A 27,509-nucleotide genomic window follows, 5' to 3' on the forward strand; every position below is an offset into this window, starting at 1 on the left:
GAGAAAGGATTGAAATGATGACAATAGCAAAACTGAGGTAGCTCACATTAGTCACCCTACTCAACTTGAAACATGCCTTCATTTAATAACCACCTTTCATTTTTACTAAGATCACCAAAGTGTTTTTAGGACCCTTTCTCCAGACCCCTCTTACTATTTTAATCTTTGCGATACAGTTATACTACTTACAGATTTAAAAACTAAACCAAATAGAAACTTGATCCTCCAACCAGCATATTCTGATTAACTAGGTACAGTGTACACATAGCAGAAGCTGAATATATATTCATTCATTATAAAATTAAATTCTGAAATTATCTTAATGTCTACACAAAGTTTTCTAAACAGTTTCAAATTTTCAGTATAACTTCTAACAAGCAAATGATGCTTCCTTCTTTCTACTTCTCATACCATCATCTTTCTCCCAAATGAAAAAATTCTTACCGGTGGTACCAGAATGAACAGATAAAGACCTTTCTATCTGGAGTGGTGACATCATCTGTATTGTTAATTTTGCTAGGTAGATGGCTTCATATTCCTAAAACAAATATTATCAAGAATATACATTCAAATTATTTGATCCCCAAACAGTGGTTAATGTATACATTATTGGTATTCTTATTTTATACCGAAAAAAATCTGTTGTCATATTGTAAGAAAAATGCAGGCTTAAAATTTCTGTCTCATGATTTCACATTTACTGTTGAGACTATAAATCAAGTCAGGCCAATAGCTTGCACTGGGGATTCACATGGGGTATCAGTCAGTATGTGTTCTCTGCCACTGGGGCATTAATTTTATCTCTGACTTGACTATTAAAACATACATATACACACACCCCAAAACCCAAACTGGCTAGCTTATAAAATGATTATAAGAATACAATGAAAAAAAGTTCAATAAAAATAAAATGCTATAAAATATTTTAAAAATCAGGTTAATATAAGGCATTTCACGGATGCAAAAATTTGCCTTTCTAGTTACTTAAATTCAACAATCCTCTACTCTCAGTTAAAGATGGAAGAATACAATAAAGGCATTTCTGTCTCTCTCCCCTCTTTCTGAAAACAAGAAATAGAGAATTCCTTATGTGATAAAACTAGGTAACATCCATGACTCTGGATATGAGAAGAAGAGAAAAAAGTAAAGAATTGATAACCAAATAGTCAGGATAATGGTTAAATTTACAAAGGGAGAAATAGTTGTGGTTGGGAAGGGGAATTAAGGCTTTTGTGATCCTGGTATATACTCAATTTGTTGACCTAGGCAGTGGTTACATGGATGCTTATTTACATTTTATGCATTTTTCTATATGTGTATTATAATTCACAATAAACTTTTTAAAGGAAATAGAACCAACCTAAGCTAGGCATACAAGATGCTTTACTCTGCAGACATCAGACAGAGTGGGTACAAAATAAAAGGTGGCTGAAGAAGATAAAACTAACAGACCCTTGCGTAGTACAATAAAGTCAGTAAGTATGAGTGGGAGGAGGCAGGGAATAGTAAGGAAAATGAACACCCACACCTGACATTTTTCCAAGAAGTAGGCTATATATATGCATATTAAGGTGGAGGAGAAACTGGGTAACATGTAGTCAAGCATCTTCTTATCCTGGTGAGCTAAAAAGCTAAAACAGTAATTTCAAGTCTGGCTGTCTGGGAAGATCACCTGAAGAGCTTAAAAATATATATATGCTCAGGTCCCACAGTCCAACCTCCCCCTGTGATTCTCATTTAATTAGTTTGGGTAAGCCCACGACCACCACTCCGTGATTCTGATGTGCGTGTGGTATTTATCAATCTGAATAAGAAAAACCTGTGACATAAGGGCTCTACTTCTCACTCACTTCATAGCACCAGAGAAATATGTTGATGAGAAAGTCTTCCAAGATAACTGGGAAAATTTAAGCTGGCTACCTTCCCCAACCACTCCCCTGACCCCTTTTCCCACAGCTTTATTGTTGGGCAAATAGCTGATCTAAGAAAAATATCTCCAATTCAAAGACGATTAATAATCAAAAGGACACCAATGTAGATGTTACATAAAGCTGTTGCAAGGAGAAAAAAGCAATATAACCAAAAGCTATATAAAGAACACAGCATGAAAATTACACCATGAAGCAGATGAAAATTATGAGTAATTTCTGATGAAATCAATGAGAATACAGCATTTCTGAAATGAGTTCAAAGAATAGATAAAAAGACTCATGAAAGAAATATGACATTGAAAGATAATACAGCAACTATTAGAGCTCAACGAATGGGAGAGAAAAAAACAGAAGTAATGAATTTAAAATAATCAACAAAAAGAACAGACTATAACAATTCTGGCACAATATCAATTTCTCCTTTTCTCTTGGATTGTTCCAAACAGCAGACAAATATGCTGTCTGGAACCTGCCACCAATCCTCGCCACAAAACTATTTGTCAAGGACACCAATGACATCATGTTTCTAACCTAATGTCAATTCTCAGCTCTTACTTTATTTTTATCTATTATCAGCCTATTGACACAGTGATCGTTCACTACTTCGTAACTTCCCAAACACAATACCACCTTGATTTTCTTCCTATCTCATGGGCAACTCTTCAGTCTCCTCTAATTTCTCATTTCCCCAGCCTCTACATTTTGGAGTGTTATTAGGGTTCTGTTTTTGGAATTCTTCTCTATCTACATCACTCACCTAGTGACCTCACATAGTCTAAGGGCTTCAACAGCATCTATGTACTGATTACCCTTAGACACATGGTTCTTACACATGAATTCAACTTAAATGTGTAAGTGCCCAATGTCCAACAGCCCCCTCAACCTTAACATGACCAAAACCAAACTCTTGATTTTATTCCCTTCAAACTTTCTCAAACAGTTTTTCTCACGTCAGTAAGTGGCAGTTTCCCCCTTATCCCTCCCTTCCCACCCAACTTCCCCAGTTCCTTTCCCTTTGGTAACTGTTAGTCCATTCTTGGGTTCTGTGAGTCTGCTGCTGTTTTGTTCCTTCAGTTTTTTCTTTGTTCTTATACTCCACATATGAGTGAATTCATTTGATACTTGTCTTTTTCTGCCTCACTTATTTCACTGAGCATAATACCCTCTAGCTGCTTCCATGTTGTTGCATACGGTAGGATTTGTTTTCTTCTTATGGCTGAATAATATTCCATTGTGTATATGTACCACATCTTCTTTATCCATTCATCTACTGATGAACACTTAGGTTGCTTCCATTTCTCGGCTATTGTAAATAGTGCTGTGATAAACATAGGGGTGCATCTGTCTTTTTCAAACTGGAGTGCTGCATTCTTAGGGTAAATTCCTAGGAGTGGAATTCCTGGGTCAAATGGTATTTTCTATTTTGAGTTTTTTGAGGAACCTCCATACTGCTTTCCACAATGGTTGAACTAATTTACATTCCCACCAGCAGTGTAGGAGGGTTCCCCTTTCTCCACATCCTTGCCAACATTTGTTGTTGTCTGTCTTTTGGATGGCAGCCATCGTAACTGGTGTGAGGTGATACCTCATTGTGGTTTTAATTTGCATTTCTCTGATGATTAGCGATGTGGAGCATCTTTTCATGTGCCTGTTGGCTATCTAAATTTCTTCTTTGGAGAAGTGTCTGTTCAGATCCTCTGCCCATTTTTTAATTGGCTTATTTGCTTTTTCTTTGTTGAGGTGCATAAGCTCTTTATATAATTTGGATGCCAACCCCTTATCGGATGTCATTTATGAATATATTCTCCCATACTGTAGGATGTTTTTTTGTTCTATTGATGGTGTTCTTTGCTGTACAGAAGCTTTTCAGCTTGATATAGTCCCACTTGTTCATTTTTGCTTTTGTTTCCCTTGCCCAGGGAGATATGTTGATGAAGAAGTTGCTCATGTTTATGTCCAAGAGATTTTTGCCTATGTTTTTTTCTTAGAGTTTTATGGTTTCATGACTGACATTCAGGTCTCTGATCCATTTTGAGTTTACTTTTGTGTATGGGATTTGACAATAATCCAGTTTCATTCTCTTACATGTAGCTGTCCAGTTTTGCCAACACCAGCTGTTGAAAAGGCTGTCATTTCCCCTTTGTATATCCATGGTTCTTTTATCATATATTAATTGACCATATATGCTTGGGTTTACATCTGGGCTCTCTATAGTCTGTTCCATTCATCTATGGGTCTATACTTGTGCCAGTACCAAATTGTCTTCATTACTGTGGCTTTGTAGTAGAGCTTAAAGTCAGGGAGCATAATTCCCCCCGCTTTATTCTTCCTTCTCAGGATTACTTTGGCTATTCAGGGTCTTTTGTTGTTCCCTATGAATTTTAGAAGTATTTGCTCTAGTTTGTTGAAGAATGCTGCTGATATTTTGATAGGGATTGCACTGAATCTGTGGATTGCTTTAGGCAGGATGGCCATTTTGATAATATTAATTCTTCCTATCTGTGAGCATGGAATGTGTTTCCAGTCATTGGTATCTTCTTTAATTTCTCTCATGAGTATCTTGTAGTTTTCAGAGTAGAAGTCTTTCACTTCCTTGGTTAGGTTTATTCCTAGGTATTTTAATCTTTTTGATGCAATTGTGAATGGAATTGTTTTCCCGATTTCTCTTTTTGCTAGTTCCTCATTAGTGTATAGGAATGCAACAGATTTCTGGGTATTAATTTTGTATCCTGCAACTTTACTCAATTCAGATATTAGATCTAGCATAAATAGTATTTTTAAACAAGCTAAAAGTCAACATCTACTGATACAAAACTCTTTACATGGGAACAGATGGATACTAACACATGCATGCACAAACACAGTGCAATACTAAAAGTGCTGACATTAAAATCAAGAATAAGGTAAACTTGAGTACTATAACCACTATTACTATTCTGATACAATGAACATCCAATGAGAAAGAAGCTTTAAAAAGTTAGAAAAGTGGCAAAGTTATCATGGTTTGAAGATGAGATGAAAAGCAGAGATAATCAGCTAGAAAGTTTTTAGAATCAATAAGCTTAGTAGGGCTGCCAACTGCAAACAATAAAAATCAGCTTGCCTATATACAAATAAACAATTTGAAAACATACTAGAAGGAAAAAGCAATTTCAATGATAATGGGAAAAGAAAAGGTGAATTTAATACATGCATTTACTCTACACAAAGAAAACAACTTTAGAAACTGACTTGAATTAATAGAACATATTCTTCGAGAGGAAGACAAAATTTAGAAATGACAGTTCTTTCCAAAATGTGCATTTCCTTCCAGTAAAGTTCACATTCAAAAAAGAAATGTAAGAACTTTCCAGGAAAATTCTAGAAGGAACATTTCATAAGGGTATCTTGGACCATACCATAAATTACTTATATAATATTATAATATTTAAAATCAATATCATTTTACTACAATAAAAAAGATCAATGAAACAGAATGCAAAGAAATAGACCCAAATACAGGTCAGAAATTGGTATATAACAAAAATGGAATTTCAAATCATTTGGCTAAAGACAGACTTCCTTAATACACAAAGAGTTCTTACAATTGAATGAGAAATGTCCAACCAACAACCTCATAGAGAAATGGGCAAACTACAAGAAGTTGCTACTTTTACCACCATTGCAGCAATGACCAAAATTACTGATACAATATTTTCATCGATTGTTGTAGATTAGGGTATAGGGAAACATGTACTCCTTGTTTCCTGGAGGTGTAAGTTTACATTATTTCAGCCTTTTTTAGGCAATTTGGCAACATCAAATCCCAAACGTTATCTGACCGAGCAATTCTACTTTGATTCAATTATCTAATAGCTATATTTACACATATAAACAACAATGCCCCTACTAGGATATTCTTCCTAATGTTGCTTATGATCATGAAAGCTAAAAAACAGTTTAAAGGTCCATGTGTAAGGAACTGGTCATGCAAAACTGTGACATATATACATATAAAAATATTATGTAGTTAGAGCTACATATGCTGTTTTACTTTATTTTTAAGTTTTTTTTTAATTGAAGTACAGTTGATTTACAATATCATACTGGTTTCAAGTATACAACACAGTGATTCAACAGTTATATACATTATTAAATCCTTATCCCAACTAGTGCAGTTACTGTCAATATAGAAAGATGTTACAGAACCATTGACTATATTCTCCATGCTACACTTTTTTTTTAAAAAAAATATGGAACGCTTCACGAATTTGCATGTCATCCTTGCGCAGGGGCCATGCTAATCTTCTCTGTATCGTTCCAATTTTAGTATATATGCTGCCGAAGCGAGCACTCCATGCTACACTTTTATCCCCATGATCAACCTATATTGCACATGAGATTTTTGTGCCCTTTTATCCTGCTATATATGATGTTTTAGAATGATCTTCAAGATGTGCTATTAAGGAGACTTACTTTTAATCGTATTTTCCTTAGGTACTGCTGAATTTTAATTTTTTTAACCACGACTATATCTCATTTTCCAAATACAAAAAGCAGTTTAAAAAGAGAATGGATTTTTATACAACAGGGCTAAAAGGCAAAGAAACATATAAATTATAGTTTTGTATTCTGTAAAAAATTACACGGAATAAAAATAAACATTTTACATAAACAAGTTGAAGTCAGAGATACCAATGTTTCTCTTGTAAATGAGTGAAGTAAAAACTAAGAGAGTAAATTAGAAGTAAGAATGAAGTAAAATTTGAAGTTTGGTAATTGAGGTAATCCATTTTGGAATGCTCCTATTATCTCAATGTGAGATTTATTTTTGCATATTTGGATGGAATCAGACAGAGCACATTCTTCAACCTATAATTTTCCTTCTCAGAAAAAATTAGTGTCATTAGATAATTCCCAGGTTTATCCTTACTGTCTTTTTTTAGTGAATATTCCAGGCACCAACAAAATTTGCAACAAGATGGAAGAGAAAAAGCATGTAATATAGAAAGTTGCTATATGTAGTATTCTTAGAACCAAAACTCTTAGGATGCTCTGTGTGTGTGATCAAAATAGAGGAAAAAAATGGAAGAAATTTCTAACATCAATTATTTTACCTTAGATTTAACAATATGTCTTTAATAGTTTTTTCTTGGTAATGGCAGCTTTTAAGAGAATACTTTTAAATAGAGATGTAAACTGAAATAAAGAATCCAAATTAGTCACAGTATGGTGATTTTTAACTATTTACAAAGTAAATTCTACACCTAAGTTAGTTGGACACAAGATTTTAATGATCCTATTTTCTGACTGCCTTAAACTAGAATAAAAAAGTTACCTGAAGTTGATGAACAAATCCAGCATTAGGATTAATACAAAATCTTCTTTCTTGAACATAGGCAAATGCATCTCTGAAAACAAAAAAAGAAAACTAAGGCAATGGTATTATTTCATGATTTAATCTCAATTTTTCCAATATTTACCTAAAATGGAACTCATCTAAAAATGAACCTAAAATAGGAAATCATAGTCATATAGCTTGTCCTACAGAGGGATAGAGGCTTCTTTAAAGCCATGGTATTTATATGCTCGGGATCAATCATCCACAGCTTAAATGATGAGCAGTACAAAAAACCACAGCATGGTCAAACTAAGTTTCACAATCCCTCTGCTTTCCAGTATGTAACCTAGGGGAAGCTGCTTAACTTCTCTAAACTTTATTTTTCTTATCTATAAATTAGAGATTGGAGGTATTAATTCGTACTTTGCATGGCTATTGTAAAAATGGGAAACAGCATGTGTAGACTACCTTATATAGCATCTGTCACATAGTACTTGCTCAAAATATTATCACTGGTTAAACAAGGAGAAATATATCTATTTCTTGGTATTGCTGTAAGGCATAAATGAGATAAAAGGACTAGAATAGTATTTGGCACCTAGCAGAAATCCAATAAATGTAAGTTATTTTCACTATTAATATTACTGACAAGACACAAATAACAAACAGAATATATAAAACAAAGCCTTCCAAATATTAATCTTTTCCAATTAAGTAAACAAAGCATTTGTATATATCAACATAATATCCCTTTAAGAACTGGTACTTTTAAACAAACTTTTCCATTATAATTTAAACATAAAAGATACCAAATAAACTAAACAAGCATTTGAATGTCTACTACATGTCAGGTGTGGATCAAATGGTTGCTATAGCTCAAATAGAGAAAGTAATGGGATATAAGGATGGAGAGGTTAAAGTTTCACTAGCCATATTAAGAACTATTAAGGATTGGAAACATTTGAGAGTTTTTTTTTGGTAAGATGTTTATATGATCAGATCTATCTTTTGAAAAGATCATTCCAAATGTAGTATGGAGAAAAGAACAGACTAGAGAAAGAAAGGTATATATAATACCACTAAGAAATCTACTCTTGGAAGAGTCTAAAGGCAACAGACTGGAGCTTGGATAATGGAGATTAAAGGATGATGAAGGGAAAGACAGAGACTGATTCAAGATATATTTTAAAACATAAAGAAGACAGGATTTGGTAATGGATCAATTTGGGAGAAAGATGAGGAGTAAAAGAGGAGGAGGTGTCAGTGATTCCTAGATTTCTAACTTACACAGTAAGCACACTAAGAAAGGAAGCACTGTACATTGGCCAGGTTTTTGTTTTGTTTTGGGGCAGGAAGCTCATGAGCCTCTCCCTCTCTTTTTCATCTATGCAGTATGCCTGGAAAAGATGGTTATGGATAAGAAAGACTACACTGAATTATGAACAAAAGCTAAAACAATTTCTAGGTAATTTTTCACCTAACTACTGTTAAATGAAAAACATATATTCGCCTTTTAAAGAAGGCAAGCAGTAAATTCTGTGTCTAAGAGTTTTCAAACTGAGACTAACCAAATCCCTAGTGGTAAGTAATTTTCCATGAGGTATTCCAACTTTAACTACCTTGAATTCTTAAAATAACAAGTCACCACTAGCTCTATAAACCACAAATTATTAGTCTAAACAGATCTATACAAGATAGATAAAATACAAAGGTCAAGATACTAACAACCAAGGGATATAAGGGGATACCTAAATCAAACATGACTAGATGACAAAAATTAGGAGACTATTAAATTCAGACTCCCTAACCATCTCCACTAAGCTTCATTTTAATAAGAATTTAAATTGTAGCTAGGTTTCAGAGTACTTTCTTACCTGTACTTCATTCCAAATGTTTCCATTATGTATGCAATAACAAAGGCAGCACTGAAGAGGGGGAAAAAGTTTTAGAAAAAAAAAAACAAAAACAAACAGAAAACACAACTCATTAATTAAATGCTAGAGAAAGAAAGATTATGTCTAACTTCATACCTCCTGGAGATTCCTGCATTTCCATGGACAAGAACTTTTCCTGAAAAACAAGAAATAGTTATTCTGATAGAAAAACACCTGAATTAGCAACTAAAATATACTGAAACCATGTATTTGCCATAGTAAAATAAATTTCTCTTAGATATTTTATACACACCACTTGGATATTCATTAATTTTCAACCCTTTACAATTCATTCATATTAACTGTGTAAAGACAACAGACTTTTAGGTTAAAGAGATTTAAAGCAGACCCAGAATTTGAAAATAGTTCTATAGGAGTATTTAAGAAAGCCCATCCAAATGAAACACAAAGTTAGCAAACACAAACTGGGGACTAGTTTCTTTTATATAATTACAATTTCCATATCCTGCATTTAAGACAAGTACTAACTAAAAAACTAACTGTAACAAATAATCTCCAAAAAAATAAACATTAGCTAAGTAAAGGAAACATTATTTACCTCCAGTTTGTAAGCTCCCATCAATAAATTCTTTAGTCTGAAGGCAAAAGACAACGTGTTATAATAAAACATATGGACTAATATAAGCATAAAATACATTTATACAGTGAAACAAAATATACTGAAAATAATTCCCTGCTAATTTATGGGGAAAAATTACCTTAATTAAGTAATTTCCAAAATGCTACAAAGGTGATTATTACAAATTTAAAAAATTATACAAGAGGAAAAATTTAATTTAAATTTAATAAATTCAAAGTGTGATTTCTCAGATCTTTGCCATTTTAAATAGATAAAAAGGTCTCAAAAATAATGTATTTTTAAAAAGCTATAATCTCACAATTTTCAGTCATAACAAAGTAAAAGTAGTTTAGGAGAGAATTGTGTTTCATTAAGTTTTAGAACCACAATTAGGAGGTCAAATCAGAGATAAGTTTTAAATAGTATTAAAATATTGATACCTACCATGGGGAAAAAACGTATTATATTTTCAACTGGATTATCTGCAATATCCAAGACTAAATATCTGAAAATAGAATATTTTGTGAGACGCACACTCTCAGACAAAACTATATATATAAAAAAACTTCTTGGTGATTATAAAAATAATGCAAAACAACTTTCAAAGTATCAATTCCCAAGAAATGGATCACAGATTTTATATTGCTTGAAAGCACAGCATTTAAAGCCATAAATAACATTAACATTTCTCTGATACTTCAGTATAAAAAATCTGGTTGAAAGAGAAAAATCACTAGGAAGAAACTTGATCTGAATGGACTTAGAAACTAAGTGCCTGTATCCCTTACTGCTATTCCTTATCTATTTCTACAAACTTCCCTTGGACTAAAAGATTCTTCTTTGAATGGCCCTAGGACCCCTTCTCTTAACCCTACACAGGACAATTCAGAGGAAGTCCAGAGTCTGAAAGAAAAAAAGCTAGTCAAAAAGAAAGCAAAGTCTCATGGAGTCATGAGTCAAACATTCATTGTTTGAACTAACCTTCAGTAGAGCAGAAATTTTACAACCAAGAGGCCACCTATCCTAGAATTTTACACTTTGAAAACATTTAAAATAAGGCATTATTAGCATCCTAGGCTTATATTTTTTTGCTGAAAACTTCCATTTTTAACCTATTTCCAAAACCACCTATTAACATAACTATAGGTAATTAAGTTATGAAATTAATTTTTAAAGTCAATATGCATTAAAAATTAGTTGATGATAATTTAGGTGGTAACAACTTCAGTAAATTCAAGGCTTATCATAGAGAAGTAGAAGCTCAGGATCAAGGATAATCCAATGTACAAATTTAAGGAGTCTGACAATGACTATACCCTAAAGCGACTGGTAGACCTAACTGTTACATAAAACAATGCTTCAGAGGAAACAAAAGTTCATTCACAGTGAAACTAAAATATTTTACTGCATGCCACTATCAGTCTATAAGCCAGTATTCTAAACCTAAGGAGAAAAGGTTACCAGGACATTTTGGTAATAAAAACAAAAATTATATACAAATTAGAAATGTATGCTATTTTAAAATACAACATTTCATTTTCTTTAATATATACAAGTCTGTAGATGTATATAAATACACACATATAGATGAAGAAATACACAGATGATGGTGAATACAAACATAATGAAGAAATAATTAGAAGGAATTATACTAAAATGCCAAATAAAGTGCTTTCTTTGGGTTGTGGAATAATAGATGACTTTTAAAATATTTTTCTTGGGGTCATTCTGATTTTCCAGAGTATCTATGAAGGACAAACATTTCTTTCACAACTACAAAAATTTCAACTCAATTTTAATTTAGAATACACTCCTTTTTTCAAAACTAGTTTTTATTAACTCAATGATGTGTATATATGATAAATTCTAACAGTATAAAAATGTTTGCAATGAAAAATAGGTCCCTTTCCCATCCCAGGCCCTGAATTTCCCTTGTTGGAAAAAACCACTCTCAAGTTTCTAGTCTGTTAGGCCAGAAACTTCCTATGCATATATAATATATGCCTAATGTATACATTTTTAAATACACTGTGAGAGTATACATATAGTGTACACCTTATTTCATTTCATAAATCTTGAGATAATTCCTAATCAACACACACAGAAGTAGTTCATTCTTTTTCATGTTCACAGTATTCTATTGTATATTCACACAGTATTTAGAGTCTTATACTGATGGACATTAAGGTTGCTTTCAATTTTTATAAACAATAAAGTAAGAGCATTAAAACATTTTTAACACATATGCTTTTATATAGATACAGAGTATCTCTAGAATAATATTCAAGGAAAGGTTAATAGTAACTGCCTCTCATTTCACTCATCTGTGGAGTATAAGAACAAAGAAAAAACTGAAGGAACAAAACAGCAGCAGACTCACAGAACCCAAGAATGGACTAACAGTTACCAAAGGGAAAGGGACTGGGGAGGATGGGTGGGAAGGGAGGGATAAGGGGGAAAAAGGGGCATTATGATTAGCACACATAATGTATCAGGGGGGGACACGGGAAAGGCAGTATATACAAAGACAAGTAGTGACTCTATAGCATCTTACTACACTGATGGACAGTGACTGTAATGGGGTATGTGGTGGGGACTTGATAATGGGAGGAGCCTAGTAACCATAATGTGGCTCATGTAATTGTACATTAATGATACCAAAAAAAAAAATAGTAACTGCTTCCCAGGAGAGAAGCTGGTTTAAAGAAGAAAAGAGACATACTTTCATTACATATGTTTTATACCCTTTGACCTTTGTATCACATGTGCTATACTCTTTATTTTTGAAGTGAAGTTAAAATAAAGAACATTAAAACTGTTAGATGCTCAACCAGACTCATTATATGATAAATGAGAAATGCAAATTAAAACTACGTAAGATATTATCTTTACTCCAGGAAATTAGGAAAAATTAAAGGTGTTTCATAATTCTGTCTTGGAGAGATAACAAGGAAAGTCACTCTCATTAACTTCATACTGGGAAGGTAATCTAATAAAACTCCCTGGAAGGCAATTTGTAACATCTATTGAAATTTTAAACACTCACATTCTTTAACCCATCAATTCTACAAATTTATCCTATTGATATATTCACATATGAATTAAATGACATGTACATGGATACCTGCTAATATTGGTAAAAGTCTAGAAACAACCGAAATAACCAATAATAGGACATGGGCTGAATTAAACTATAGGATTGCCGTACAATGTATCACTATGCAACTTAAAAGGAATAATGCATCTCTCTAAGTAATGATTTGAAGCAATCTCCAGAATGCCTAATGTATACATTTTTAAATACACTGTGAGAGTATACATATAGTGTACACCTTATTTCATTTCATAAATCTTGAGATAATTCCTTTATATAATTCTTTATAAAAAATTCTTTACAAAAATTCTTTATAAAAAGCCAGTGTAGGGAGCAGCAGATTAAAGATGGCAGCATGAGAAGTGAGGCAGGAACCTCCTCCCAAAACCACATATAATATGAAAATATTATAAATACATATAATCCTGAAAGAGCAACAGGAAAGAGGGTTGCAGCAAACTGCTTATACCTGAGGAAAACAGCACACCTTAAGGAAAAGGGTAAAGTACCAAAGCCGTGATACAGAGGGACCCAAGCCCTTCCCCAACCCCAGCTCAGTGGAGGGAGGAAGAGAAACAGAGCAGAAAGGAGATGGAGGCCAAGGACTGCTGAGAACCCAGTCCTGGAGATCTCCTCTGGGAGCAAAAACCTACATTACATGGTGCTCTGGAGATTAGCAGGGTTGGAAAGCTAAGACAGGCAGAATACTGGGAGAGCCTGAGATTCAGCCACTTGAAGAAAACACGGATCCACAACCAGCTGCTCTGGGACAAAAGAGAGGTGGGCAGTCTGAGAGACTTTCTAAGTGAGAGGGCTGCTAAAGGGGCAAGGATTGTACAGAGCTTGCTGCTCAGGAGAAATGATAGGTAGACAAAATTGGGCACACTCTGCCCAACAGGTTGGGAACTTTCAGGAGCTTCAGGTGCTCCATCCACCTGGCTGACTACACAAATACTAGGCTCCCCACCACAATATGCAGCCTGATGTACCTTCCTCCTGGGGGGCACCAGCTTGCAAATCAGCTGCCCCTACCATTGCGCCAGGCCAGCCAGAGGGAGGCCCTGCCAATGGCAGCTACAAGTGCAAAGCATAGAGACTTCTCCCGGCACGCTTGGCCCACAGGACCTGGCAGTGGAGGCAGACACTGCAGCTGGGAAGCAGGTGACCCCCATCATCGATCCAGGGGTTGAGTAGCTCCAGGGAGTAGAGCTTCTGGGCACTAGAGGGTGCCATCTACAAATATGAAATGTCAAAGGAACCTGGTTCAAACCAAAATCCCAAACACCAGAAAGAGGGCCAAGTAAAACTGAACTCATCAATCTTCCTGAAAGAGATTTCAAAATAAAAATAATAATAAAGCTCACAGAGCTACAGAAAAATATTCAAGAACTCAGGGAGGAATTCAGGAATGAGATACAAATGTTGAAGAATACAGTATCTGAAATGAAACATACAATGGAGGGATTTAAAAGCAGATTAGATGAAGTAGAGGAGACAGTAAATGAAACAGAAATTAGAGAATAGAAATACAAAGAAGCTGAGGTACAGAAAGACAAAAGGATCTCTAGGAATGAATGAATATTGAGAGAACTGTGTGACCAATCAAAACGGAACAATATTCGCATTACAGGGGTACCAGAAGAAGAGAGAGGAAAAGGGATAGAAAGTGTCTTTGAGGAGGTAACTGCTGAAAAAGTCCCCAATCTGGGGAAGGAGATAGTCTCTCTCAGGCCATGGAGGTGGAGGTACACAGATCTCCCAACACAAGGAATCCAAGGAAGACAACACCAAGACATGTAATTAAAATGGCAAAGATAAAGGATAAGGACAGACTATTAAAAGCAGCCAGAGAGAGAAAAAAGTTCACCTATAAGGAAAACCCATCAGGCTATATCATCAGACTTCTCAACAGAAACCTTACAGGCCAAAGGGAGAGGCATGATATATTTAATGCAATAAGGCAGTAGGGCTTCAACCAAGAATACTGCATCCAGCATGATTAAAATTTAGATTTGAAGGAGGGATAAAACAATTTCCAGATAAGCAAAAGCTGAGAGAATTTACCCCCCACAAACCATCTCTACAGTGCATTTTGGAGGGACTGCTATAGATGGAAGTGTTCCTAATGCTAAATAGCTGTTACCAGAGGAAATAAAACCACAGTAAAGTAGAACAATTAATTGATAAGCAGATGCAAAAGTAAATCAACTAAACCCAAAGTCAGTCAAGAGATAGGGAAAGAACACAGAATATGACACCTGATATATAAAGAATGGAAGAAAAAGGAAGGAAAAAAAGAACCTTTACATTGTGTTTGTAACAGCATACTAAGTGAGTTAAGTTAGACTGTTACATAGTAAGGAAGATACCCTTGAATCTTTGCTAACCATGAATCTTAACCCTGCAATGGCAATAAGTACATACCTATTGATAAACACCCTAAATGTAAATGTTCTGAATGCACCAATCAAAAGACATAGAGTCACTGAATAGATAAAAAAAAAACAAGACCTGTCTATATGCTGCCTACAAGAGACTCACCTCCAACCCAAAGACATACATGGACTAAAAGTAAAGGGATGGAAAAAGATATTTCATTCAATTAATAGCGAGGAAAAAGCAGGAGTTGTAGTACTTGTATCAGACAAAACAGACTTCAAAACAAACAATGTAACAAGAGATAAAGAAGGACATTCAATAATGATAAAGGGTCAGTCCAACAAGAGGATATAGCCATTATAAATGCTGAAAACTTCCTCAAACTGGGGGAGGAAATGGCCTCTCAGACCACAGAAGAACACAGAACTCCATGACAAGGGACCCAAGGAGGGCAACAACAAGACACATAATAATTAAAATGGCAAAGACCAAAGACAAGGACAGAGTATTAAAGGCAGCCAGAGAGAAAAAAAAGGTCACCTACAAAGGAAAACCCATCAGATTATCATCAGACTTCTCAAAAGAAACCTTACAGGCCAGAGGAGAATGGCATGATAAATTTAATGCAATGAAACAGAAGGGCCTTGAACCAAGGATACTGTATCCAGCACGATTATCATTTAAATATGAAGGAGGGATTAAACAATTCCCAGACAAGCAAAAGTTGACATAATTTGCCCCCCACAAACTACCCCTACAGGGTATCTTAGAGGGACTGCTCCAGATGGGAGCACTCCTAAAAAGAGCACAGAACAAAACACCCAACATATGAAGAATGGAGGAGGGGAATAAGAAGGGAGAGAAATAAAGAATCATCAGTGTTTATAATAGCTCAAAAAGCGAGTTAAGTTTGACAGTAAGACAGTAAAGAAGCTAACCTTGAACTTTTGGTAACCACTAACTTAAAGCCTGCAATGGCAATACATACATATCTTTCAATAATCACCCTAAATGTAAATGGACTGAATGCACCAATCGAAAGACACAGAGTAACAGAATGGACAAAAAACCAAGACCCATCTATATGCTGCTTACAAGAGACTCACCTCAAACCCAAAGACATGCACAGATTAAAAGTCAAGGGATGGAAAAAGATGTATCAGGCAAACAACAGGGAGAAAAAAGTAGGTGTTGCAATACTAGTATCAGGCAAAATAGACTTCAAAACAAAGAAAATAACAAGAGATAAAGAAGGACACTACATAATGATAAATGGCTCAGTCCAACAAGAGGATATAACCATTCTAAATATATATGCACCCAACACAGGAGCACCAGCATATGTGAAACAAATACTAACAGAACTAAAGGAGGAAACAGAATGCAATGCATTCATTTTAGGAGAATTCAACACGCCATTCACTCCAAAGGATAGATCCACCAGACAGAAAATAGGTAAGGACATGGAGGCACTGAACAACACACTAGAACAGATGGACCTAATAGACATCTATAGAACTCTACATCCAAAAGCAACAGCATACACATTCTTCTAAAGTGCACATGGAACATTCTCCAGAATAGACCACATACTAGGCCACAAAAAGAGCCTCAGTAAATTCCAAAAGAGTGAAATTCTACCAACCAACTTTTCAGACAACAAAGGTATAAAACTAGAAATAAATTGTACAAAGAAAGCAAAAAGGCTCACAAACACATGGAGGCTTAACAACATGCTCCTAAATAATCAATGGATCAACAACCAAATTAAAATAGAGATTAAGCAATATATGGAAACAAATCACAATAACACAAAGCCCCAACTATTGTGGGATGCAGCGAAAGCAGTCTTAAGAGGAAAGTATATAGCAACCCAGGCATATTTAAAGAAGGAAGATCAATCCCAAATGAATAGTCTAATGTCACAATTATCAAAATTGGAAAAAGAAGAACAAATGAGGCCTAAGATCAGCAGAAGGAGGGACATAATAAAGATCAGAGAAGAAATAAATAAAATTGAGAAGAATAAAACAATAGAAAAAAATCAATGAAACCAAGAGCTGGTTCTCTGAGAAAATAAACAAAGTAGATAAGCCTCTAGCCAGACTTATTAAGAGAAAAAGGAAATCAACACACATCAACAGAATCAGAAATGAGAAAGCAAAAATCATGATGACTCCACAGAAATACAAAGATTTATTAGAGAATACTATGAAAACCTATATGCTAACAACCTGGAAACCTAGGAGAAATGGACACTTCCTAGAAAAATACAACCTTCCAAGACTGACCCAGAAAGAAACAGAAAATCTAAACAGACCAATTATCAGCAATGAAATTGAAGCAGTAATCAAAAAACTACCCAAGAACAAAAACCCTGGGCCAGATCGATTTACCTTGGAATTTTATCAAACATACAGAGAAGATGTAATACCCATTCTCTTTAAAGTTTTCCAAAAAATAGAAGAGGAGGGAATACTCCCAAACTCATTCTATGAAGCCAACATCACCCTAATATCAAAACCAGGGAAAGACCCCACCAAAAAAGAAAACTACAGACCAATATCCCTGATGAACGTAGATGCAAAAATACTCAACAAAATATTAGCAAACCGAATTCAAAAATACATCAAAAGGATCATACATCATGACCAAGTGGGATTCATCACAGGGATGCAAGGATGGTACAACATTCAAAAATCCATCAACATTATCCACCACATCAACAAAAAGAAGGACAAAAACCACACGATCATCTCCATAAATGCTGAAAAAGCATTTGACAAAATTCCATATCCATTCATGATAAAAACTCTCAGCAAAATGGGTATAGAGGGCAAGTACCTCAACATAATAAAGGCCATATATGATAAACCCACAACCAACATCATACTGGACAGCGAGAAGCTGAAAGCTTTTCCTCTGAGATCAGGAACAGGACAGGGATGCTCACTCTCCCCACTGTTATTCAACATAGTACTGGAGGTCTTAGCGATTGCAATTAGACAAAACAAAGAAATACAAGGAATCCAGATTGGTAAAGAAAAAGTTAAACTGTCACTATTTGCAGATGACATGATATTGTACATAAAAAACCCTAAAGACTCCAATCCAAAACTACTAGAACTAATATCGGAATTCAGCAAAGTTGCAGGACACAAAATTAATACACAGAAATCTGTGGCTTTCCGATACACTAACAATGAACTAAATGAAAGAGAAATCAGGAAAACAATTCCATTCACAACAGCATCAAAAAGAATAAAATATCTAGGAATAAACCTAACCAAAGAAGTGAAAGACCTATACCCTGAAAACTGTAAGACACTCTTAAGAGAAATTAAAGAGGACACTAACAAATGGAAACTCATCCCATGCTCTTGGCTAGGAAGAATTAGTATCGTCAAAATGGCCATCCTGCCCAAACTCATCCCATGCTCTTGGCTAGGAAGAATTAGTATCGTCAAAATGGCCATCCTGCCCAATGCAATATACAGATTCGATGCAATTCCTATCAAATTGCCAACAGCATTCTTCAATGAACTCAAACAAATAGTTCAAAAATTCATATGGAAACACCAAAGACCCTGAATAGCTAAAGCAATCCTGAGCAGGAAGAATAAAGTTGGGGGGATCTCACTCCCCAACTTCAAGCTCTACTACAAAGCCACAGTAATGAAGACAATTTGGTACTGGCACAAGAACAGAGCCACAGACCAATGGAACAGAATAGAGACTCCAAACATTAACCCAAACATATATGGTCAATTAATACTCGATAAAGGAGCCATGGACATACAGTGGGGCAATGACAGTCTCTTCAACAGATGGTGCTAGCAAAACTGGACAGCTACATGTAACAGAATGAAACTGGAGCACTGTCTAACCCCATACACAAAAGTAAATTCAAAATGGATCAAAGACTTGAACGTAAGTTAAAAACCATAAAACTCTTAGAAAAACACATAGGCAAAAGTTTCTTAGACATAAACATGAGTGACCTCTTCTTGAACATATCTCCCCAGGCGAGGGAAACAAAAGCAAAAATGAACAAGTGGGACTATATCAAGCTGAAAAGCTTCTGTACAGCAAAGGACACCATCAATAGAACAAAAAGGTACCCTACAGTATGGGAGAATATATTCATAAATGACAAATCTGATAAAGGGTTGACATCCAAAATAAATAAAGAGCTCACACACCTCAACAAACAAAAAGCAAATAATCCAATTAAAAAATGGGTAAAGGAACTGAACAGACAGTTCTCCAAAAAAGAAATTCAGATGGCCAACAGACACATGAAAAGATGCTCCACATTCCTAGTTATCAGAGAAATGCAAATTAAAATCACAATGAGATATCACCTCACACCAGTAAGGATCACAACCATCCAAAAGACAAACAACAACAAATGTTGGCGAGGTTGTGGAGAAAGGAGAACCCTCCTACACTGCTTGTGGGAATGTAAATTAGTTCAACCATTGTGGAAAGCAGTATGGAGGTTCCTCAAAAAACTCAAAATAGAAATACCATTTGACCCAGGAATTCCACTTCTAGGACCCTAAGATGCACCCCTATGTTTACCGCTGCACTATTTACAATAGCCAAGATATGGAAGCAACCTAAATGTCCATCAGTAGATGAATGGATAAAGAGCTGTGGTACATATACACAATGGAATATTACTCAGCCATAAGAAAAAAACAGATCCTACCATTTGCAACAACATGGATGGAACTAGAGGGTATTATGCTCAGTGAAATAAGCCAGGCGGAGAAAGACAAGTACCAAATGATTTCACTCATATGTGGAGTATAAGAACAAAGGAAAACTGAAGGAACAAAACAGCAGCAGAATCACAGAACACAAGAATGGACTAACAGTTACCAAAGGGAAAGGGACTGGGGAGGACGGGTGGGAAGGGAGGGTTAAGGGTGGGGAAAAAGAAAGGGGTATTACAATTAGCATGTATAGTGTCAGGGGGGCACGGGGAGGGCTGTGCAACACAGAGAAGACAAGTAGTGATTTTACAGCATCTTACTATGCTGATGGACAGTGACTGTGAAGGGGTATGTAGGGGTACTTGGTGAAGAGGGGAACCTAGTACACATAATGTCCTTCATGTATTTATAGATTAATGATACCAAAATAAAATAAAAAATGAAAGAAAAAGAAATCTGTTGCATTCCTATACACTAACGATGAACTAGCAGAAAGAGAAATTGGGAAAACAATTCCATTCACAATTGCATCAAAAAGAATAAAATACCTAGGAAAAAACCTAATGAATGAAGTGAAAGACCAATACTCTGAAAAATACAATACACTCAAGAGAGAAATTAAAGAAGATACCAATAAATGGAAATACATCCCATGCTCATGGATAGGAAGAATTAATATTGTCAAAATGGCCATCCTGCTTAAAGCAATCTACATATTCAATGCATCCCATATCAAAATACCAACAGAATTCTTCAACAAATTAGAGCAAATAGTTCTAAAATTCATATGGAACAACGAAAGACCCTGAATAGCCAAAGCAATACTGAGAAGGAATAGTAAAGTGGAGTTGGGGAGGATTACGCTCCGCAACTTTAACGTCTACTACAAAGACAATTTGGTACTGGCACAAGAAGAGAATAATCGACCAATGGAACAGACTGGAGAGCCCAGATAAAAACCCAATATATACGATCACTTAAAATACGATAAATGTTGCATGGATATACAATGGGGAAAGGAAAGCCTCTTCAACAACTGGTGTTGGCAAAACTGGACAGCTACATGTAAGAGAATGAAACTGGATTATTTTCTAACTCCATACACAAAAGTATATTCAAAATGGATCAAAGACCTGAATGTAAGTCATGAAACCATAATACTCTTAGAAAAAAACATAGGCAAAACTCCCTTGAATATAAACATGAGCAACTTTTTCCTGAACACATCTCCTTGGGCAAGGAAAACAAAAGCGAAAATGAACAAATGGGACTACATCAAGCTAAAAGCTTCTGTACAGCAAAGGATACCATCAGTAGAAGAAAAAGGCATCCTACAGTATGGGAGAATGTATTTGTAAATGACATCTAACAATGGGTTAACATCTAAAATATATAAAGAACTCAAATGCCTCCACAACCAAAAAGCAAATAGCCCTATTAAAAAATGAACAGAGGATATGAACAGACACTTCTCCAAAGAAGAAATTCAGATGACCAACAAGCACATGAAAAGATGATCCACATTGCTAATAATGAGGGAAATGCAATTTAAAACCACAATGAGATATCACCTCCCACAAGTTAGGCTAGCCAACATCTAAAGACTACTAACAACAAATGATGGTGAGGATGCAGAGAAATGGGAACCCTCCTACACCACTGGTGGGACTGTAAATTAGTTCAACCACTGTGGAAAGCAATACAGAGGTTTCTCAAAAAACTAAGAATAGAAATACCATTTGACCCAGGAATTCCAATCCTAGGAATTTACCCAAAGAAAGCCAAGATCTCAGACTCAAAAAGACATATGCACCCCTATGTTTATTGCAGCACCTTGGAAGCAACCTAAGTGTCCATCAGTAGATAAATGGATAAAGACGTGCCACATATACACAATGGAATAGTATTCAGCCATAAGAGGAAAACAAATCCTACCATTTACAACAACATAGATGGAGCTGGAGGGTATTATGCTCAGTGAAATAAGCCAGGCAAAGAAAGACAAGTACCAGATGATTTCCCTCATTTGTGGAGTGTAACAGCGAAGCAAAACTGAAGCAACAAAACAGCAGCAGACTCATAGGCTCCAAGAAGGGCCTTGTGGTTATGAAAAGGGAAGGGTGGGGGAGGATGGCTGAGCAGGGAAGGAGAAGGGGACTGAGGGGTATTATGATTGGTACACATGGTGTGGAAAGGATTACAGGGGAAGACAGTGTAGCACAGAGACCAGTGAGTCTGTGGTATCTTACTACACTGATGGACAGTGACTACTTCAGTGAGGTATAGGGGGGACTTAATATAGGTGAATGTAGCAACCACAATTGTTTTTCATGTGAAACTTTCATAAGAGTGTATATCAATGATACCTTAATAAAAAAAATAAATAATAACAAAAAAAGATCAGTAGGAAAGATTCAACTGGACAAATAGAAAAAAAAAAGCCAGTGTCAAAAAACAAAAGTTCATCTGTAAGAATATGCTTGTATGTGTAACACAACTTTGGAAGCATATTCAAAAAAGAAGTTACAATGGATGCCCTAGGAGGGAAATTGAGTTTCTAGGTGATAGGTACCTAATTATACATTCTTTTGAACACTTAGAATTCTGCATTATGTGCGTGAATTACTTATTTAAAATATTTTAAATGAATTTTACTCTTCAAATGATGTGCTGTATGACCCATTTTCATAAAATGATATATTACAGAAGTCTGGTATGATAAAATCAACTTGAAATAAAAACTACATTTTTGCTATCCTTAACATTTTAATAAACTACAGCAATAGTTCTTACCTAAATAATTGTTGAAAGTTTGGTTTAATGAAGTTTGCTTCAATATTTTGTCTTATGCAAACTATATGTGTTATTCCATATTTCTGTAGTATAGATAGCTATAAAAAAGTGAGGAGAGGGGAGAGAAATAGTTTAAAATACAAAACATCATCTTAATGCAGATGTTTGAAAAATACACAGGACTGAATATTAGTAGTACAGCTAATTTTATAATAACTGAAGTGATTAGCAAGATATTTCAATGATTCAAGATTAATATACTCTATGTCCTCAAGAAGTTAACAGGATAATTTTACACTTGTAATTTTAGAGCTTGATGAGATCCTAAATATAGTTTATTTGGGAAACAATACTTTATACTGGCTAAGGGCATGGACTTAGGTGTTATGAAGCCCTAGCTCTATATATATCCCAGTTCTGCAAAGGACTTGAGCTCTGTGGCTCAGTTTTCTTATACGAAAATGGGGAAAACACTTCTGTTCACTGAGTGGTTGTAAGAATTATATAAAATGTATTCTGTATCGTACCTGGTGCTCATGGTAAGCATTTACTAATGGTAGTTACATATACTGACTACAATTTTTTTCTTTAGAGGGGATTAGTAGAAATTATCAAATAAAGTTTTATTTGCAACTGATTTATTTATAGTTTTTTATAGTTATATCTGTAAATAGCATTTACAGATGACATGCTATTTTAGTAGAATGTGAACTCCATGAGAATAGGATTTTGTTTGTATGAACAGATTCATATTAAGTACGTGTAACAGACAAGAACATAATAGTTATTCAGTAATTGTTATAAATGAATGAACAAATCATGCTAGCATGAGTAATCAGAATTAATAATCTTGAGTTCTCTATATTTTCAGCCTATATAGTTAATTCCCACTTTGAGTATTAAATAGTCTAGAACAGTAATACTAATAATTCATGAGAGAAGTCAAAGAATAATTTGTTATAGACTGAATGTTTGTGTCTCCCTAAAATCGTATGTTTAAGCCATAACCTCCAAGGTGATGGTATTAGGAAGTGAGACCCTTATGAGGCAATTAGATAGATTTAGATGAGGTCATCAGGGTAGAAGCCCCATGGTGGAATTAGTGCCCTTGTATGAAGTGGAAGAGTCATCTTCCTCTCTCCACCATGTGAGGACACAAGAAAGCAGGAAACGAGAAAGAGGGCCCTCACCAAAAACTAGCCATGCTGGCAACCTGATGTCAGACTTCCCAGCCTCCAGAACTGTGAGAAAAAATGTCTGTGTTGAAGCCATCCGTCTATGGTATTTTATATTAGCAGCCTGAGCTGATGAAGAAAATTTGATTTTTAAGTTTTAAAAGTTACTGTTTGCAGCAAATTTTAGCATTTCTGACATAGATGAAAGTTTAAATATCTTTGTATTTCCTGAGCACATCTTGAGTTAGGAGAAGGAAGGCAGGCCTTGGTAGGATTAATAATTAATCAATATTCTATATAGATATTTATTAAACCTTCAAAATGAATTCAATATTTATTCCTTTGTTTATGCTTGATGTATATGAAGTTTTCATATCTATTTTATTAATATGAGAAACTATAATATATCATATAACTATGGATAAAAACATGTTTTAACAAGATATAAAGGAACATTATCAGACTACTACTAAAAACAAATCTTAAAAAAAAAAGAACCCAAATGTAAGAGCACACAGAATATTTTTTTACTTCTCAATGGATTTTCACTTATATAAGCAAATTATGACCTCATCTTATACCAATACATAGGAAAATTTAACCAAAAAAAAGTTCACTAGTTAAAAGGAACTTAAATTTGTCCCTTTTATTAAAACCAGTTTTGAATGTAATAAAAGACAGACTTAACTATATGACTATTAAAAAAGGAGTTTATTCCCTAGAGTTTCTTTATATTTATTATTATTTATTATTTATTGTTATTGTTACATATTTTTTGGATTATAGTATAAAAAGAAATAAAGGCTGCACTATGGAAACTCAGGGTGGGAAATAAGGTGATTTTGCCCACAGAAGCTTTCCCTCAATCTAATTAGACAATGGTGAATTTAAAGGGAAGATGTTTTGAGGAGATTTGTAAACAAATACTTATAATTTAATGTGACACACTATAATAGGATATTTATAAAGTGCAGTGGGAATATGAAAAGTAAATAATCTAAAACAATCTTGAAGGCCAGTGTTTTGCAAATACATTATTTGGGCTATAACTTTTTTTTTTTGTCTTTTACAAAGTACTCTCAGTTGAGTCTTTAAGTCATCTACCCTCTTTTCCTTAGTATTAAAAAAATTTTTTTTAACACCCCATTTTCACAACCTAGTTGAAGGCATCAAAATGTTTAGGGCTACTCCTAGATATGTCTCAACAGTCAAGCCTTCCAGTCTCAAAAAGATGCCTCTAACTTAAAAAAATAACCTCCCAATAACCTAAAATTCATAAATACTTTAAACCATATCATGAAAGTTTAAAACTCTACAGTTTTTACAAAGCCTACTGTAGGTAGATACCATACACAAGAATACTGACTTGTAAACAGGCAGGGTACAAAGAAAAACATTTGTGATACAATGTTTCACATTATAATTCAAAGAGAATTAGTAGCATTGTCATAACTCTTAGGGCTGAATCCTCCAGGAAGCAGCCAACAACACTGCTTTGTGTGTTAACATGAGATCTACCCTTTCAATTGTGTAATGAAGAAATGCATTTCAGTTTGACTAACTAAGACAATATTTTACAGCCTGGAGCAACCAGACCTCTAAAGTCTGGAAAAACAGAAATAAGATTTGAGTCATTTCAATTAAAACACATGGATACAAGCACACACTCTTGCTCTTGGTAAGGAAAGGTTAGCTAAAATGTTAAAATATCCTTGTTTTGGGCTTTAATTTTTATCTCATATTGTTCAAAAGCTATGATTAGCAATAACAGATGACTAACATTTTAGAGGGTAAGTAAATAAGGTCATTTATTTAGTAAATCTTTCAAACCTATGGATTTTATGAGAAAAGTAAAATATAAAAACTCACGATTTGTGGTTCAACACTAAAGAATTACTGGTCCAGTAAAATTTGGAAAGAGGTTGGTACTCCAGAATGGTAATTACCAATAACATGAAGTATTTGTGGACTCTCATTCAAGTAAAACTCTTACTACTAAAAAAATTTACTCCAAGAAAGTTGGTTAGTTTCTTGATGAACCTAACCTAAAGTTCATACCTTGCTTTTCATAGCGGAAGAATATGGACCTAAGAACAATCCAGGTAAAATTTCCTAGGGGAAAAAAAATTGAGATATTTACCATCAGCAATTTAAACCTGTACAAAATATGCACCATATAAGTGATTTTGTGGGTGTTTTCATAGTTGTTATAATAATTTGCTAAAAAGCTTGTTATTTCAGGAGCACTGTCTAGCCACACACTGAGCAAGTGACTAGGAAGCAAAATGCAGATGTGCTTTATATAGTAAATGAGACAGTTAAAGTTTAAGGATAGTTCTAAAGAACCAGATATTTGAACTTCCATGGTGCATTTTGTAAGCAGGTTGAGTAAAATTAGCACACTGTCTTTGGATTAATAAGACATCTCTTAATTTTACTTATACTCTCTGCGGTAGACTAGGAATAAAATAGGCATAAAGAAATCATCCCTTTGCAACCTTATGTAGACAATCAAAAGCAGCACAAAATACAAGATTAGAACTGCTACTTACAGTTATAGTGGAAATCATACAGAAAAATGAACAATTACTCAAAGGAATGATTCTCTTTCCATTTTTAACCCTCCTTAACTTATCTAAAGTAGACAAGCACAGAAAGCAAACTGCTTTCAAAAGGAGCACAAATATCATACCCAGTTTTTCAGATGAGGAAAAACAGTGACTCATTAAACATACACATATATTATATCCATGGCTCTCATCTAAGGAAAAAAGGCAACAATTCACTTCCCATCTTCTTAAAATCCATAATTAACCTTAAACGTGTTAATATTTAAAACACTTAGTGATGAAGCCTAATTATCATGAGCCAACAGGTCTCAGATCCTTTGTGAAACCAGGTTAAGTTATTTAATAATGATGATACTAATAATATGGGTTGCCTTGAATAAACAAAAAAGTTGTCATACCTGCATCTCTCGTCTCATTGGATAGGTCCACTCCTTAAAAATGGAAGGAAAACACAAGAATACAAGTAAATAACATTATGAAAAATGTCACCCAATTAAAGGTTAAAGATATGACATACAAGTCTATGGATTTAAAAAAAATACATTATATTTCAAGAATATTCTATAAAAAGCAGTTTCAATTGGCTTCACAAACACCTAAAAATATAAGTAATAAGAAATGATTAAAGTATTCTTTTAATAATTGGGCCTCTAAATTATGATTATTTTACTTTATACAATGGATGGAACAGCTCATTAATTATAAAAATAAATATTGCATAAGTTTCTCCCAAAAACTGATCCTGTAAATAAGAGATGTCAAGTAGATTTTTCATCATTCATGCCAACTATAAATCAACTGGCAGTAGGCAGCTAAAATGCTTTTTGAGGAAAGTCTCAGGAAGAGAGGAGTGCTGTGCTCAATGAGCAATACCTGTAATGGATAAAAGAAGAATGATATGTGAAAGGTATTTGCCATCCCTGATCTAAACTGCCAGGTGCTTATCAGCCTTTCCATATCTTACTGGGGCTTAAGACTCTGTCTAGTTCAATTCCTTTCAATTTCACTATAG

At 34.5% G+C, this 27,509-nt stretch overlaps 1 protein-coding gene and 1 non-coding gene across 4 annotated transcripts in view; both read right to left on the reverse strand.

Moving 5' to 3' along the window:
• STYX (serine/threonine/tyrosine interacting protein) overlaps positions 1–27,509 on the reverse strand; it is a 56,258-nt gene that overhangs the window by 4,854 nt on the left and 23,895 nt on the right. For 2 of the 3 annotated variants that reach the window (XM_073211234.1, XM_037016193.2), the window contains 9 exons: positions 26,896–26,928; positions 25,986–26,039; positions 22,753–22,850; positions 10,210–10,270; positions 9,745–9,781; positions 9,282–9,321; positions 9,126–9,176; positions 7,249–7,321; positions 445–538 (listed from right to left, as the gene is read on the reverse strand). In XM_073211234.1, coding sequence (XP_073067335.1) covers positions 445–538; positions 7,249–7,321; positions 9,126–9,176; positions 9,282–9,321; positions 9,745–9,781; positions 10,210–10,270; positions 22,753–22,850; positions 25,986–26,039; positions 26,896–26,913 — 526 coding nt within the window. In that variant the 5' untranslated portion in view covers positions 26,914–26,928. The remainder of the gene's footprint in view (positions 1–444; positions 539–7,248; positions 7,322–9,125; positions 9,177–9,281; positions 9,322–9,744; positions 9,782–10,209; positions 10,271–22,752; positions 22,851–25,985; positions 26,040–26,895; positions 26,929–27,509) is intronic. The other variant, XM_037016194.2, reaches the window with a different exon arrangement.
• Positions 6,158–6,264, reverse strand: LOC118972075 (U6 spliceosomal RNA). Its single transcript, XR_005060886.2, has one exon. It is a non-coding gene; the product is annotated as a U6 spliceosomal RNA (small nuclear RNA).

This window comes from Manis javanica, chromosome 8 (assembly GCF_040802235.1).
Source record: "Manis javanica isolate MJ-LG chromosome 8, MJ_LKY, whole genome shotgun sequence".
NCBI lineage: Eukaryota > Metazoa > Chordata > Mammalia > Pholidota > Manidae > Manis > Manis javanica.